We start from the raw sequence: 16,468 nt of genomic DNA, 5'->3' as shown, positions 1-16,468 counted from the left end.
GCACCACTTTTTCCCATTGTATATCCTTGCCTCCTTTGTCATAGATTAATTGACCACAGGTGCGTGGATAGAAGAACCCACTTTATGGTGCTGAATCCTCCTATCCAAGATCTGATCTTTCCATCTATTCCAGTTGTTTAAGGTTTTTCTCATTCAAGCATGTACAGTGACTGTACAGATAGTGGGGAGGTGCAGCAGCTTCAGGACAGCGGTTGCCTCCAGGAAGGTTGAATGCAGTAGAACAGGGACTGCGCTTCTATCCAAAATGTTGTAACAATGTTTTTAATACATCTGAATGTTTATGTAATACATATGAATGTTTCTTATGAAACTATTTTTCTATATCTTTGAAATATTTAATAGTTTAAAAAATACTTAGGGGCTTCCCTGGTGGCACAGTGGTTACGAATCCGCCTGTCAATGCAGAGGACACAGGTTCGAGCCCTGGTCCGGGAAGATCCCACGTGCCGCAGAGCAACTAAGCCCGTGCACCACAACTACTGAGCCCATGCGCCACCACTACTGAAGCCCGAGAGCCTAGAGCCCATGCTCCGCAATAAGAGAAGCCACCGCAATGAGAAGTCCACTCACCACAATGAAGAGTAGCCCCTGCTGGACACAAGTAGAGAAAGCCCAAGTGCAGCAATGAAGACCCAATGCAGCCAAAAATAAATAACAACAAAAAAACACTTAGAAATCAATTTTAATGGAAAAGGACTTTTATTGCAAATACAGTGACTCTTCATATTACAGTAGTTTATTCTGATAAACCAAATGGACATAATTTATGTATATTTTGGATATAAAACTATACTTTTTTTTTTACAAATAATATACTTTCCAGTGTGATGACACTTCAATGAGGAAAAGATTGCATTCACAATAGAAACCATCCTCCCTGAGTCCACAGTCCTAAAATAACAAGCACTGTCCAGACATCCCTGCAGTGGAGCTGACCCTGACAAAGGGGCTTCCCCTCCTCTATCCCTCATTGCCAGTTGACAGTCACAGGAAGTGAAGCATTTCTGGAGTGTCTGTATCCACCCACTATGGAGAATGCCAGTGACTCAACCAGAGCAGCAACAGTGAAATGGTAGAACTGCAGAGCCCTGACTTTGCATTTTAGTCTCTGTAGCCAAGGTCAGAAGTAAAACATTAAAACTATTTTACCATTTACCTTGCTGAGAGCCCCCATAACCTGTTTCACTAGTAAGCAGCAAAACTAGGAATTTTACCTAGGGGACCACTAAAAAAAAATGTAGTCTTTTCCAACATGTCTGTTTTCCCCAGCATCTGGCACATAGTCGACCTTCATTAAGTGCTTGTGGGGCGAACAGAGAATCATAATCCTCATCTGTCCAGGGGTGTGTGGCCAATGAGCCATAGAAGTTATGGCATCACAGTGGTTTACTTTTAAAAGATGTTCTTTCAAAATGAACTCCAGGAAGAAAAGTCTACACAGAGAGAGATGCTGAAGCGATCTTATTGAGTAGTTTGTTGAGAGCTCTAACTCTTTCTTCCAAGAATCGGGATTTTTTCTCAGCACCTCGTTGCTTCTCTTCAGTGACCTGAAGCGCTTTCGTTAGGTGAGCATTTTCCACATAGAGCTCCTTGAGCAGCAAATCAGATCGTGTATTCTTTTCAAACTGGACAGGGGAGAAAGCCACACTGCACTGTGAATCTAATGCAGAAATGCCACGCTACCAGCTTGCCCCTCCCAGTCTTCCACGTTGTTCAAACCACAGTTTGGGGATTCTTACAAATTGGAAACAAATATTGGATGTAATGACAATTTTTGTTATCCTGGCGGGAGAGAGGAAATTGAGAATCTGATGAACTATGTGGTAGAGAAAACTTAAGCCAATTTTGCACAAATTGATTTTTACCATAAAATGAAGACAAAAGACCAAAATCTGTAGGCCTCAAAAAGAAAGGAAATTGTCAAGAGTACCCTGTCAAATTGGGTGTCCAAGGAAATTGTCAAGAGTACGCTGTCTGCGCTCTCACCTGCCCGCCCAAGTCCAAAACCTTGGCGTCCTGATGGATCCCTTCCCATCTCATCTTTCAGCTAGGCCTTCAGCGTGGGATACAGAGCCCCCATCTCTTGGGTCCTAACAGCTGGTGTCCTCGTTTCCTTTGATGTGCTTTCAACCAAACCTGGGGTTTGGGTTGAGGTTTTGCCAGGAGTGACTGGGGGAGTCACCGAGTCTGACTGCTGGGAAGGAACGTGAGGACCAGGGACAGAGAGGGTGGGAGGATGGCAGTGCCAGCAGGGGAGGGGCTGCAGAGATGTGGGGGTGGTCAGGAGCGGGTGGCCTGCACAGAGTCACGCTGCCTGGGAACCTGCAGCTCCGGATGCCGCAGATGAACCAACCGTACTTGACTGCTATGTAAGAAAAGTATCTCTACAGATTCTCACATTTCATTTCCTGGAGCTCCAAGTAGAACTTTTAGGACAGCAATGGCCTCTCTCTCTCCTCTCCCCCTCTCAGCAATTCCACAGGACATGGGGTTCTCTTGGGTTATGTCTCCCTGATCAGCTACTTGAATGCCCAAACGAGGCATCATCACTCACCTGCTCTTTCAGCTCACGCACTTTCTCTTGGAGGAGCGCTTCCACGTTCTTCAAAATCATTTCCACCTCCTCCACCCGCTCTTCTGCAGCTTTCAGCTGTTTTTCATGTGCTTCCTGCACAAAAGGAGCTTAGAGATCAACACTGTACGTTTTAAAAAGAATCATCGCGGGTTTGTTTACTTTAGGATGGAAATTAGCTGAAGTGTGCAAATCTGAGCATGTGGATAACCTTTCATCCGTAGAGGGAGGGTTAGAAATGTCTCACAAGCCACAAAGCTGCATTTCTCATTGTAGTCTAAGCAGATCAGCAGACTGCTTTGTGCTAGGATTTGTCCTTTGAGTCCTAAATGACTCAAAGGTGAGTTTCCCCAGACACATTAGTCTTTCTAAAGGATTTCTGACTAAATTTCTTTGTTTTGTCAATAATCTCTCACAGCTTAACTGTCTCTCCAGCATAACGTTTTTGCATAATGCTGAAAGGCTATTCTTCGTTAGAATTTGTGTTTTACAAACGTCGTATTTCACCCACCTTTGCAGGCTTGGCCAGTTCCTCCCTCGTGAAGGTGCCTCGCCCTCTGGCCCCACCCCCACCCCCACCTCATGAACTCTGAGGACCAAGTTGTGCCCCGCAGGCTTACACTTTACGGTGCTCACTCACTGATGCCTGAGAGGCTGCTTTGAGGTGGGAACCGCTGCCACCAGAAGTTGACAGAAACGGAAGCACAGAGAGGTTAAACAAGTGGCCTGAGGTCACTCGGCTGGGGTGGTGCAGCCAGGATCCAGATCCCTGCAGCGCGTGCTCTGAGCCACTGTCCTGCTGCCCTTTAAGGCTGCGACTGTGTTTCTATGTGTCTAGACGCCTAGGGCAGCACCTGGCACACAGCCGGGCTCCCCAAGTCTGTGCTGTCACTGCGCTGACCTCTTGTCCAACCACCCCCCACGCCCTGGCTACCTTTAGACATGCCGAGCACAGCCCACCTCAGGACCTTTGCACCTGCCTGTGCTCTCACAGGGCTACACAAGCAGGGACACTGCCTGTTGCCTCCCTCGCGACCCCTCTATCACCATCTTTCAGGCCTGGAAGCGGGGACCGTGTGTGTGGCTGTGTGGCTGGCTGCAGACACGTGCAGCCCGGAAGACAGACTGGGGGGCTTTGGGGGGCCTTCAGGGTCAGCTGCTCAACGCCCCCCAGTTCTCAGGGAAAGTTGGGTCCCATAGCTTCCATAAAGCAGTCCTCACGTAGTGGGACATCTGCGGGGCCATCTTCCCCTGGGCACCTGGGCAGCTTTTGGCTAAGTCACCAGAGAGCCAGCCTCCCCCTCCCCGTCGCCCTCAGCCGGCCCTTGGGCCCCTGTCCTCACTTACCCGTTCCTCCTCCCGGAGCTGCCGAGCCGCCTGCCGCTCCCCTTCCAGCAGCTGCTGCAGCTCAGCCACGCGGCCCCGAGGCACCAGCCGCTCCATCTGCTCCTGCAGCTGCTGCACCTCGTGGGCGTGCTGGGACCGGGCCAGCCTCAGCCTCATGGTGGCCCCGTGCAGCTGCCCGGGGAGAAGGCACCCAGTGTTGGGGTGACCACCCAGAGCTACGGGGTCACTACCAGACACAGAAGACTGCATCTCTACCTTTAAGGTCACCCCACAAGGGAAGTGTCTGCAGCAAAACCCACGGTTCCTAAAGAGCCTATTTAGCTGAATTCTGACGCCCAAACTCCATTCAGCGGGCGCTTCTACACAGTGAGAGCCAGGAAAGCCTGCCTGTAATCCTCCACGTGACCTCCCGCCGGATTACGTAACCTTCTGTCATGTTTACCTTCCGGGTACATGACTGGGGTGTAATTCCTTTAATACTGTGACCCACGCCAGCTGTGTACGGCAGCCTTCCTCTAAGTGAAGAGTTCATGCCCCTGACACTTGGCTGCGGCCGGGGTCCCAGAGGTGGGTTACACAGAGATCAGCCAGGGGCTGGGAGCAGGTGTGGATGGGCCTCAGCACCCGCTCCCTGGGCACAGAACCCACTGGGTCGTTGGTACCAAGCTGTCCAGAGCCTGGCCACTTCCCCTGACGGACCACCTGGGAGCCCAGATCTCAACACCACTTATATCACTTGGACTCTGGCAGCTTTGTCTGGAACAGACAGAACTTCCCTCTGAGACCCCCCAGACAGGAGAGGCAACAGCTCTGCCAGGGGTCCTGCCGAGGGCAGGTTGGAGAGGAGGGCGCCGGCCATGCCAGGCAAGAGCGAGGCTGTGAGCCCGCAGCCCCACTTCCCTCACTGTGCCGTGTCACTGCGTGTCTCAGGGGCCACCCCAGGCGGTTCTCCAGGACGGGTCCCCCCAGAGGCACACGCGTACACACGGGTCCAGCAGGGCAGCTACCGTGCTCTTTGGGATGAAGACAGGGGAGGATAGTTCTCACACACCCTCCACCAGATGTAGCCTCCTCCCGACTTTCGAGATTCAGACGGTCACTCTACAGTCACTCTGGCCCGTGTCTGAGCCCCCGCCCGCCCGAAAATGCTCTTCACACCCCCTGCCCAGGCTCCTCACCGCCCGCTCTCCACTTGGCTGGGTGGTACATCAGCACCGCCCAACTGAGTGCCCCGAGCCCCCTCCTTGTGAAGTGAGGTGCGGGTGGAGGCTGGGCTGCCTCCGGAGAGCCCTGCTCAACTGCCACGTGAGAAGGGGGACGTCCCCAGGAGAGCAGTGGGGCCACTGCAGCCGGGAAGCCAGGGCCTTCGCATTCTGGATGGCGGGGCAGGGCAGCGAGCCCCTCGGACAGCAGCCCCTCCTGCCCTGAATCCAAGCTGGACCGGCAGAATGTGGGGAAGTGATATTCAGAACTCCCGGGCACCGGCCTCAGAAGCCTAGCCACCTGTATGCTCTTCTGGGGGCGCCTGTTGCCGCACCACGAGAACCCCATGCCGTGGAGAGGCCGGTGCGGGTGCCCCAGTCCGTGGCACCCCTGTAAGTGCCCTCTCGGACGCCTGGCTCCCCTGCTGGACCTGTGACCTTGCAACCACTCATGGCGCGCCGGTGACCGCTCCCTCCTCCGTGGCTCTGTGTGCACCTCACCTCCGCACACCCAGAGGGTCCGTAAGTGCCCTGGAAGCTCCTTACTTCCCTTCTCCACACTTTCATCCAGGTGTGTTTCATGGGGGTCCTCGTCTAAATCACAAAAGGGGACGCCAGCTCACGTCACAGCAGCCTGCTTAAGTGCAGTATCTCCTGCCTGTGACGGCGGCTGCATGTTGGGCATCCCAGCGGGCACGGAAACCTCCGACAGCCCAGCCCTTCTGCCAGCAGATGGATGTGACTGCTTAGCCTCGAAGGCTCAATCTAGTCCAGGCAATTTCTCAAGGTCCCTTTTGCACTAAAAGTAGAGAAGGGAGCCCCCAGTACGTGGTGGCACCTCGGGGAAAGTGCCTGCTTACAGCGGGGGGCTGAGCCCACAGGAGCCTGACAGCACCTCATAAGGCCCCGGTGGGGGGTCCCGCACCCAGACTGACCCCTCTGCGGCCCCGGGCCATCTGAGAAGTGACTGTTCACACCAGGTGACCACAGCCAAGTCCAGGAGTCAGGCCAGGGGCCAGTTGGGGAACCTGGTGCAAAGGCTGGGCAGAGGCATGCGGGTTAGAGACCCTCCCACGGCCCTTTTCCCGCTGCCGTACCCGGGCCCTCCAAGCACACCCCAGGTCTGAGTCCGCACTGGGCCCGTGGCCCTCAGGGCACCTCACCCCATCACCTCCCTTCTGCTCGAGCTCCTCAGAAGAACCAGCCCCGCGTCCCTGCACCTCACGCTGTCAGGCACCCGCCGTCCCTCCTGGGCCCGCTCTGCTCACATCTGTTTGTCCCAGACCGCGAACTCCCTGCCTCCCCTGAGCCTGGTGCACGCTGGACAAATGCTGCAGCAGGAGAGCGGGTGGAATACCCACAGGAACGTGACACCTGGGCTCCGCTGGGGGCGTGGAGCCGGGTCACCTCGGGGGCTGCTCTGCCCTGTTGGCCTGGACCTCAGAGGCCACCTGCCGCGTTCCCTGGCCCCTGCATCTGTAGAGGGCACACCTGGAGGCGCTGCTATGGCCTCCTGCCCTCGTGAGGAACAGGCGCAGCTCTTCACGTGGCTCACTCGAGTTCAACCCGACCCTGGACTGAGCCTGACTCAGTCCTGGGCCTGGCGGGTGCCCAGCTAGCCGGGTGACCTGAGGCAGACCAACGATGCCCCTGGCTGGACTAGCCCCGGCCAGGCTGTCAGAGGCAAGGCTGACCCCTCCCGGGCTGGGACCACCACGCACACCCACCTGGTCCTGACTCTCTTCGAGGGCCTCTCTCAGCTGTGACTGTGCCAGTCTCAGGCTCTGACGTTCCTGAGTCACGTGTTCAAGTTCAAGTTCAAGTTTTTGGATTTGGTTATCCTGTGTTTTAAAAATCAATTTCACAAGTATAAGAAGTATCTTACACGTTTAATGCAGAAACTTCAGAAAAGCAAAAATTACAAAATTCAACTCATCCATAATCCCAGCAGCCCAAGGACCACACCCGACGTTCTGCTGTATCTCCTGGCCCTCCCTCCATACGCACGGACTTCTGTCACTAAGACGTTGTATGCTGTGCTTTCCCCCTCTTATTATATCTTGAGTGTTAAATACTTTTCAAAAACGTGGTTTTGAATGGCTGCACCATCATTTACTGACTAATTCAATACTGTTGATGATCCAAAGCTGATTCCAATTCTGTTTTGCTATTATAAATACCACAGCAATGAAAATACTTCCAGCTAAATCCGTACACAATGCTCAGTAAAGTTCCCACTAGCGGAATCATGAAGCCAGAGCACACGGACGTTCCTGATGCTCTTGAAGTATATTTTGCCATATTGTCCTCCGGAGAGGTTGTACCAACTTACTCTCGTATCATCAGGATTTAATTCCTTTCTGCTACTTTTTCTAGATACCAGGCTTTGCAAAAGCTGCTGAAGTCCACATATTTTCAGGGCTTGCTTGTTAAGTCCCTCACTTTACCTCCAGGCACATCAGGGCCGTTCCTGATCTGTTTTAGGCCAGCCTGTCTGCCCCTCCCTGCCCCGCCGGCCACTCACCTGCAGCTCCTCCCGGCACGCCGCCTCCTCCAGTCTCTGTGTCAGCAGCTGAACAGTGATGTGATTCTTCTTGCTCTGGGCCTGGTGGGTAGAGGCCTCCTCTCCCAGCTGCAGGACCCTGTGGTTGAGCTGGGACAATTCGTCCTTGCATTTCTGACTCTAGAACAAAAAGGGATAAAACACAGATGAAAAAGTTATTTTTTTAAACCAACAGCATTCCAGTGGTTCTTAACCAGGGACCCTCTTGCTCCCCGAGGGATGCTTGGCAATGTCTGGAGCCCATTTTGGTCATCACAGCTAGTGGGGTGGGGTTACTACTGGAAACTAGTGGGTGAGGCGCTCAGCGTCCCCAGAGTGATGGGCTCTCAGGCCACAGGGCAGAGGATGAACTCTGGTCCATCCAAGAAGCAGGAGACTGTGCACCAGGGGCGCTCACAGCCCATCAACATCCAACCACTGCTCTGGAGCACTGGCATGGTTTTCTTGTTTCTCCCACGGTTATTTCTAACATTATCTTAAGCAATTTGAAGGGGAAAAAACCCCTCGTTTTACTTGAGGCACGTGATTCTCTTCAAATCATTGTCATTAAACACAAAAACCGAGGCTCTCGGTGGGGGGAGCACACTGATAAAATCGCCCACTTTGCAGACAGCGGATGCTGGACCCTGGGCGGTGCTGCCTGGGATGAAACAGCAGCCAGCAGGTGACACACGGAAGTTCGTTATTTCCAACCAGGTGTCACACACCTTCACACAAACCATGTTTTGCTCATCTGCTTTTCCCCAGCAGCCGCTCTGGAGGCCGAGGGTCTGCAGCCCTCCGTGCCTCAGAGCAGCGTCTACGCACAGCTGGTGGGCGTGTCACTGTCGCCCCAGGGCTGGGTGTTCCCACCACATCAGCCAGGCGCAGGAAGAAGCAGGCTGGGGCGAGAGCTACGGGTCTCTCCAGGGGACAGCAGAGGTCTGAGAAGCCAGAGGTGACAAAAACACTCCCAGAGGACTTCCCTGGTGGTGCCGTGGTTAAGAATCCGCCTGCCAGGCTGCACTGAATCCACCTGGTTGTGCCTTCCACACACACACACACACACACACAGAGGCATAATGACTGACTGCTTAGAACGAGTTCCTCTAGCATTACCTTTTTTTCTCTAAATTAGTTTTTTCTTTAAATTTAACCTTCAGTTTTGAGTCACTTAGTTGGCTGTTGCATCATATGATTCTTTGGTTGTCTCCCAGTGATGCCAGATGGAATCAGCACAGCCCCAGGTGCTAGTTGCTAATGCCTATAAAATACCACCCACCCCCACAAAGGAGAATCATTTAAGAGTTCTTTGGACTTCATCTTCAAAAGTAGCCAAAGAATTCATGTGACAGGTTATCCCAGAAAATCTTTTGCAGTTAGTGAAATTAGGGTATAACTAAGAACATTCAGAATACTACACACACAGTTTAGGTGATCTTGGTATAGTGGTGGGACAGCAGTGAAGTAATTAATATGTACATGCTCTGCTGGGGGAAACTAAAGGGAAAGAGGTGTTCAGCCTAGAAAAACATTTCTCAGTGGATTTCCTATGAAGTCAATGTGTCTTGGGTTTAACTTTGAAACAAATTAAAAAATTTAAAAACTGACTTACTAGCATTTGTGGATTTCAGATTGAGACCCATGTAAAAGCAGTGTTTTATTCTGTGAAAAAAAAAAGAATCCACCAGCCGATGCAGGGGACACGGGTTCGATCCCCGGTCCGGGAAGATCCCACATGCCGAGGAGCAACCAAGCCCGTGCACGACAACTAATGAGCCTGCGCTCTAGAGCCTGCGAGCCACAACTACTGAAGCCCGCGCTCCCTAGAGCCCACGCGCCGCAACTACTGAAGCCTGTGTACTCAAGGGCCCGCGTGCTGCAACTACGGAGCCCGTGGGCTGCAACTACTGAAGCCCGCGCGCCTACAGCCCGTGTTCTGCAACAAGAGAAGCCACCGCAATGAGAAGCCTGCGCACCGCAAAGAAGAGTAGCCCCCACTCTCCACAACTAGAGAAAGCCCGCGCGTAGCAACGAAGACCCAACGCAGCCAAAATAATAATAGTAATAATAATAATAAAATTTTAAAATTAAAAATAAATAAAAACACTCCCAGAAAGAGTAAGAGCTCAGCAAGGTGTCAGGACACAAGGTTGGCAGGTGAAAATCCAGTGTACTTCTATGTCCTGACAGTGAACATGCAGAATCCCATGTGAAAAACAAAACACCATTTCTGGCTTCTGGTCTGGCCTGTAAAGAGCTTGGAAGTCGTCACTCCCATCCTCCCAACAAGAAAAAGCTGAGTCACTGAAAACTCAACCACTCTTCTGAGACCCATCAGAGAACTGAGGTCACAGGGCAAATCAATGCCCTGAAAACTGGAGAGACGGCCAAAGAGAGTCCCAGCTCACCAGGAGCTGATGGCTGGAGCCCGAAACAAAGTGGCTACTGTGGGCGGAACTGTGTCCACAAACTCTCTGCTGTGTCTGGAGACAGGGCTTGCAGCAGGTCATTAAGGTTAAATGTTCTCACGAGGTGGGGTCCTAATCTGATAGGACAGTGACTTTATGAGAAGACACAGTGAGAGGGCATCGTCTGCAAACCCGGAAGAGCCTCGCCAGAACCAAGTCAGCCCTGCCTTGATCTTGGACTTCCGGCCTCGAGAACCGTGAGGCAATGAACTCCTGTGGTTTAAGCCACCGGTCTGTGGCATTCTGTACAGAGCCTGAGCAGACTAAGACAGTGACCATTCTGAAGTACACAGAGCATTCTATTCTCCTGCCCTCAAGGGAAATGTCCTTTTTACCAGATTAGAACCAGCGTGGGGAAGGGGATACCCAACTGCAGCCCCCTCTAACCTTTCTGACTCAGTACACACCTATCAGAGTGGCTAAAATAAAAGAGTGACAACACAAGTGTGGACAAGGATGTGGGGAAACTGGATCAAGCACACATTGCTGGCAGGAACGGAAACTGTTACAGCCACTCTGGATAACAGTTGGGCAATTTCTTATAAAACTAAACATGTAACTACCATACAACTCAGCAACTGCTCTCCTGGGCATTTAGCCCATGAAATGAAAACCTATATCCACACAAAGACCTGCCTGGGAATGTTCACGGCACCTCTGTGACAGCCCCAAACTGGAATCAGTCCAGCCGTCCTTTAAAAGGTGAGCATTAAAACAAGCTGTGGGCGACTTCCCTGGTGGTCCAGCAGTTAAGACTCCGTGCTCCCAAGGGCCCGGGTTCGATCCCTGGTCAGGGAACTAGATCCCGCAGGCCACAACGAAGATCCCGCGTGCCGCAGCTAAGACCAGGCGCAGCCAAATAAAGAAATAAATATTAAAAAACAAAACAAAACAAGCTGTGGGACATCAATGCCTTGGAATAGTGTCCAGCAACAGGAAGAAGCTAACTGTGGACACACAGCCGGGAATTATGATATGCGAGACAAGGCAACCCCAAAGTTCGTATTCTGTATTCCTTTTGTATCACATTTTGAAATGACACAATTTTGGAAATGAAGGGCAGTTAGTGGTTTTCAGGGGTTAGGAGCTGGGGTAGGTGGGCAGGAAGGCGGTGGGTGTGGTTATGAAAGAACAACGTCAAGGATCCTTGTGGAGCTGGAGCTGTTCAGTATCTTGACTGTGGTCGTGGAGACACGAACCTACACAAGGGATAAAATTGCATAGAACTTGATACACACACGAGTACACAAGTAAAACTGGGGAAGCCCGAGTAAGGCCCATGGATTGTATCAATGTCGACATCTTGGTTGTTGATATTCATTATGGACTGATCCCTGCCAATTCACATGTTGAACCCCAAACCCCCAATACCTCAGAGTGACTGTATTTGGAGACGGGGCCTTGAAAGAGGTGACTAAGGTAAAATGAGGTCATATGAGTCCAACATGATGGTGTCCTAATAAGAGATGAGGACACAGACACATCCGAGGGATGACCATGTGAGGACACAGGGAGGGACAGCTGTATACAAGCCAAGGAGAGAGGCCTCAGAAGAAACCAGCCCTGCCCTGATCTTGGACTTCGAACCTCGAGAACTATGAGGAAATAAACTTCTGTTGTAGAAGCCACTCACTCTGTGGTACTTTGTTATGGCAGCCCTAGCAAACTAACACAGCTATATTATACTATAGTTCCATAAAATGTTACAACTGGAAGAAACTGGACAAAGTGTATTTCTCTGTAATATACTTCTTATAACCACCTGGGAGTCTGCAATTATCAATACTAATTTCAATTAAAAAAAGAATTCAAAAACAAAAACAAAAACAAGAATGACACATCCCAGCTTCTGTGCTTCAGTCCAAAAGCCAGTAAGTGAGACCAAGTACAGAAGGCATTTACTTATGGGGCAAAGGGAGACCAGTGTGGAGGTCAGTGCTGAGTGAGACAGGGCATTTACCTGCAGGGTAAAGGGATTAATCAAACAGTTAAGTAAATCTATTGAAGATGAGGAAACCAGGTTTTTCATTGCTAGAGGCAAGAGTTACAAATATGGAAACGGAGAAAACCAGAATTATCCCTGTGATGTTGGAATTGCAGATAAAAGTTTGAATTCATGGTTTTCAGTAGGGAGATATATAAATCAATATACCTGAAACCACGTGCATGTAAGCGTAATAAATATACGTATACACTCCCTAGCTCTATGCACTAACTGCACCTGGACATAGCAATGCCCCAGGAGCCATGAGCACTCCTAGCACCCAGATCTTGGTCTCTAAATACCATTCGGAACTAAAGGTCACCAAGGGCTCCTTGGAGAAACGACTGCTTCCAGGACTGGGGCAGGGAAGTACTAGATGAACCTGGAATATCGTGGGGCACCAGAAAGTGAGGAAGTGCTCAAAGAATGACCAGGACCTGTCAGGAGGACCCAGAAGTCACCCTGAGGGGGCTCTTATTGGCCAAATCTGGGACAATCTGAGCATAAAAATAAATACTGATGGTAACATATTAATAACCCATTGAATAAAACAGGAATCTATGATAGTAACATAATGATGAATAAATAAATGGAGGGCTTCCCTGGTGGGGCAGTGGTTAAGAATCCGCCTGCCAACTTAGGGGACACAGGTTCGAGCCCTGGTCCAGGAAAATCCCACATGCTGTGGAGCAACTAAGCCCATGCGCCACAACTACTGAGTCTGCACTCTAGAGCCCGTGAGCCACAACTACTGAGCCCGTTTGCCACAACTACTGAGCCTGTGCTCCTCAACAAGAGAAGCCACCGCAATGAGAAGCCCACGCACCAGAACGAAGAGTAGCCCCTTCTCGCTGCAACAAGAGAAAGCCTGCGCACAGCAACGAAGACCCAATGCAGCCAAGAATAAATAAATAAAATAAATAAATTAAAATCAATAAATAAATGGAGAGAAGAAAAAGCTCTTCCTTACACTAGAACGCCAATTAACAAATATAAAAGGAAGCTGGGATTAGTCACCAACTGGCCACCATCACAGTCATAACTGACTGCACCAAGAAACAGAGGATGCTGAAACAAGGGGGTGAGAGTTTGATGAAGAACAAGATATTCACATCATATCAAAGCATTTCCCCATAAAATATTTAGCAATTACCAAGGGGAAAGTAACTTTGTGGAGAAGCCTGACCACCACCACCTGACCAAGAATCTAAGTTGACGTCACTAATGCTTGTGTCCCCGGACTGGATGGACTGAGAAGGACACAGCATCACTTTGGGGATATTCACACATAATCTGAATCCAAGCACAGGGAAGCACCGGGTACACCGAAACAACCGCTTGTAATCTTCAAAAGCGCCAGGTCGTAACAACAAGGACAGGCGGACTGAAGCCACACGAGGTCCTGGGCTGGCTGATGGGGCAGTTTCATAGTCACGCTGATTTCCTAATCTGGGGTGTGGGAGAGGGCTGATGGGTCAGCAACTCACTCTCAAATCTTTCATAACAAAGTTCTGTGCTTCCTTGTTGTAAGCTTGAAATTATTTCAAAATAATGGAAGAGGGAGGGTGGCATCAGCTTCATGCCAGGTGTCAATACTTCACCTGTGTGCAGAGCTCTTCCATCTCAGAGCAGGCCTTTTCCTTCTCTCTCTTTAAAACCTCAACTTCCTTCCTGTTGAAGAAGCAAAGGTAACAGTATCACTGACCCCTCATCGCTCACGGTCACCTTGGCGGCTTGGATCTGTACACCTGCTCCTGGTACCCTACGGCCACTGCTCCGTCACTGTCCTACGCTATCGCTGCTGCTGGTCCAATCGGATCCCAGCTTCGGAACCAGAGGAACCCTGCCAGCACTGTAAGAACAAACCCTCCATGACGTTCCTCAATCACACACGTTAATCTCTCTCTGGCACATGCGAGTGCTCTTCACACCCAGCAGCATAAACACCAACACAGGCTTACATTCACTGACATCTGAGGTCAAAGGGGTCCCAGCACCAAACTTAGGGAAAAATGGTTCCTGGAGGGAAAAATCTTGCAGATTTCAGAACTGCTGTAACGTAACAGCGATCGCTTATTGACCATCCACTTTGGATCCCAGGCTTTCAACATCAGGCACTTTTATCAAATCAACACCGCATCCTCGGCAGTTTAGAGCTCAGCTCATCTTGAACGTCATGAAGAAAAAAGCCAAACAAACCATCCTTGGATGAGGCTCTGATGGTGAAAGCAGAAATCCACTGACAGGCATCCCGAGCCTCCACCGCAACACACACACACACACACACACACACACACGCACACACACGCACACGCACACGCACGCACACACACACGCACGCACACACGCACGCACACACACGCGCACACATGCACATGCACACACACAAACGCACACACGCACACACACCCCCACACACACAAACGCACACGTACACACACGCACACACACCTACAAACGCACACACACCCCCCCACAGACACGCACGCACACCCACACCCACACCCCACCACACACTCCCACCCACACACCCACACACGCACGCACACACACACGCACACACCCACACACACGCACACACACGCACACACAGACCCACGCGCACACACACACGCACACACATACACACACACGCACACACACACACGCGCGCACACACACGCACCCACACGCACACACACCCACACGGACACACACACTCACCCAAACACACACACACGCATGCACCCACACACACAGACACACGCACACACACGCACACACAAGCGCACACACACCCACACCCACACACCCACACACACCCACACACACGCACGCACATAACACCCAACCCACACCCACACCCACGCACACACAAATACCCCCCACGCACACACGCACACACGCACCCACACACACCCACACACACGCACACACACACACGCACCCACACACGCACCCACACACACCCACACCCACACACGCACGCACACACGCACGCACGCACAGACACACACACGCACACACACGCACCCACACCCACACACACGCACACACAAACACAACCACACACACGCACACACACACACGCACACACACATGCACTCACTCACACACGCAGACACACACCCACACACGCACGCACACACCCACACACACGCACCCACGCACACACCCACACGCACACACACACCCACACACGCGCACGCACACACCCACACACAGGCACCCACGCACACACACACGCACGCACGCACACACACATGCGCACCCACACACACCCACGCACACGCAAACACACCCACGCACACGCACACACGGAAACGCACACACACGCACCCGCACACACACACGCGCACACACACACGCGCACACACACATGCACTCACTCACTCACGCAGACACACACCCACACACGCGCAGACACACACCCACACACACACGCACACACACACCCACACACACGCACGCACCCACACATGCACTCACTCACACACGCACACACACACCCACACACGCGCAGACACACACCCACACACACACGCACACACACCCAACCACACACACGCACGCACACACACACACGCACACACATGCACTCACTCACACACGCACACACACACGCACACACACATGCACTCACTCACACTCGCAGACACCCCCCCCCCGCACGCACACACACACACGCGCGCACACACACACCCACACGGACTCACACACACTCACCAACACACACACACGCACGCACCCACACACACACACGCACACACACCCGCAAACACACGCACACACGCACACACGCACACACATATGCACTCATTCACACACGCAGACACACACCCACACACACACACGCACACACACATTCAGTCACTCACACACGCAGACACACACCCGCACATGCACACACACACACGCGCGTGCACACACACACTCACACACCCAACCACACACACGCACACACACATGCACTCACTCACACTCGCAGACACACACCCACGCACGCACACACACACACGCACACACACAGACCCACACACACCCACGCACACACCCAAACACAGGCACCCACGCACACACACACGCACACACACACGCACACACACATGCACTCACTCACACTCGCAGGCAAACACCCACGCACGCACACACACACACGCACACACCCACACACACCCGCACACACACGCACACACGCACACACGCACACACACGCACACACATGCACTCACACACGCAGACACACACCCACACACACGCACACACGCACACACACACGCGCACACACACATGCACTCACACACGCAGACACACACCCACACACACGCACACACACGCGCGCACAGACAC

At 52.0% G+C, this 16,468-nt stretch overlaps 1 protein-coding gene across 1 annotated transcript in view; it reads right to left on the bottom strand.

Moving 5' to 3' along the window:
• Nucleotides 1–799: 799 nt before the first annotated feature.
• LOC309612889 (ninein-like protein) overlaps nucleotides 800–16,468 on the bottom strand; it is an 18,736-nt gene continuing 3,067 nt past the window's right edge. The window contains exons 2-7 of the mRNA XM_082359250.1: nucleotides 13,741–13,810; nucleotides 7,667–7,825; nucleotides 6,870–6,983; nucleotides 3,941–4,111; nucleotides 2,576–2,689; nucleotides 800–1,646 (exon numbers count right to left, since the gene is read on the bottom strand). Coding sequence (XP_082215376.1) covers nucleotides 1,455–1,646; nucleotides 2,576–2,689; nucleotides 3,941–4,111; nucleotides 6,870–6,983; nucleotides 7,667–7,825; nucleotides 13,741–13,761 — 771 coding nt within the window. The 5' untranslated portion in view covers nucleotides 13,762–13,810 and the 3' untranslated portion in view covers nucleotides 800–1,454. The remainder of the gene's footprint in view (nucleotides 1,647–2,575; nucleotides 2,690–3,940; nucleotides 4,112–6,869; nucleotides 6,984–7,666; nucleotides 7,826–13,740; nucleotides 13,811–16,468) is intronic.

The sequence above is a fragment of the Balaenoptera borealis genome (genome assembly GCF_965194805.1).
Source record: "Balaenoptera borealis genome assembly, chromosome: 16".
Lineage (NCBI taxonomy): Eukaryota > Metazoa > Chordata > Mammalia > Artiodactyla > Balaenopteridae > Balaenoptera > Balaenoptera borealis.
The sequence above is the reverse complement of the archived record's forward strand: the minus strand, read 5'-3'. Positions and strand labels throughout refer to the sequence as shown.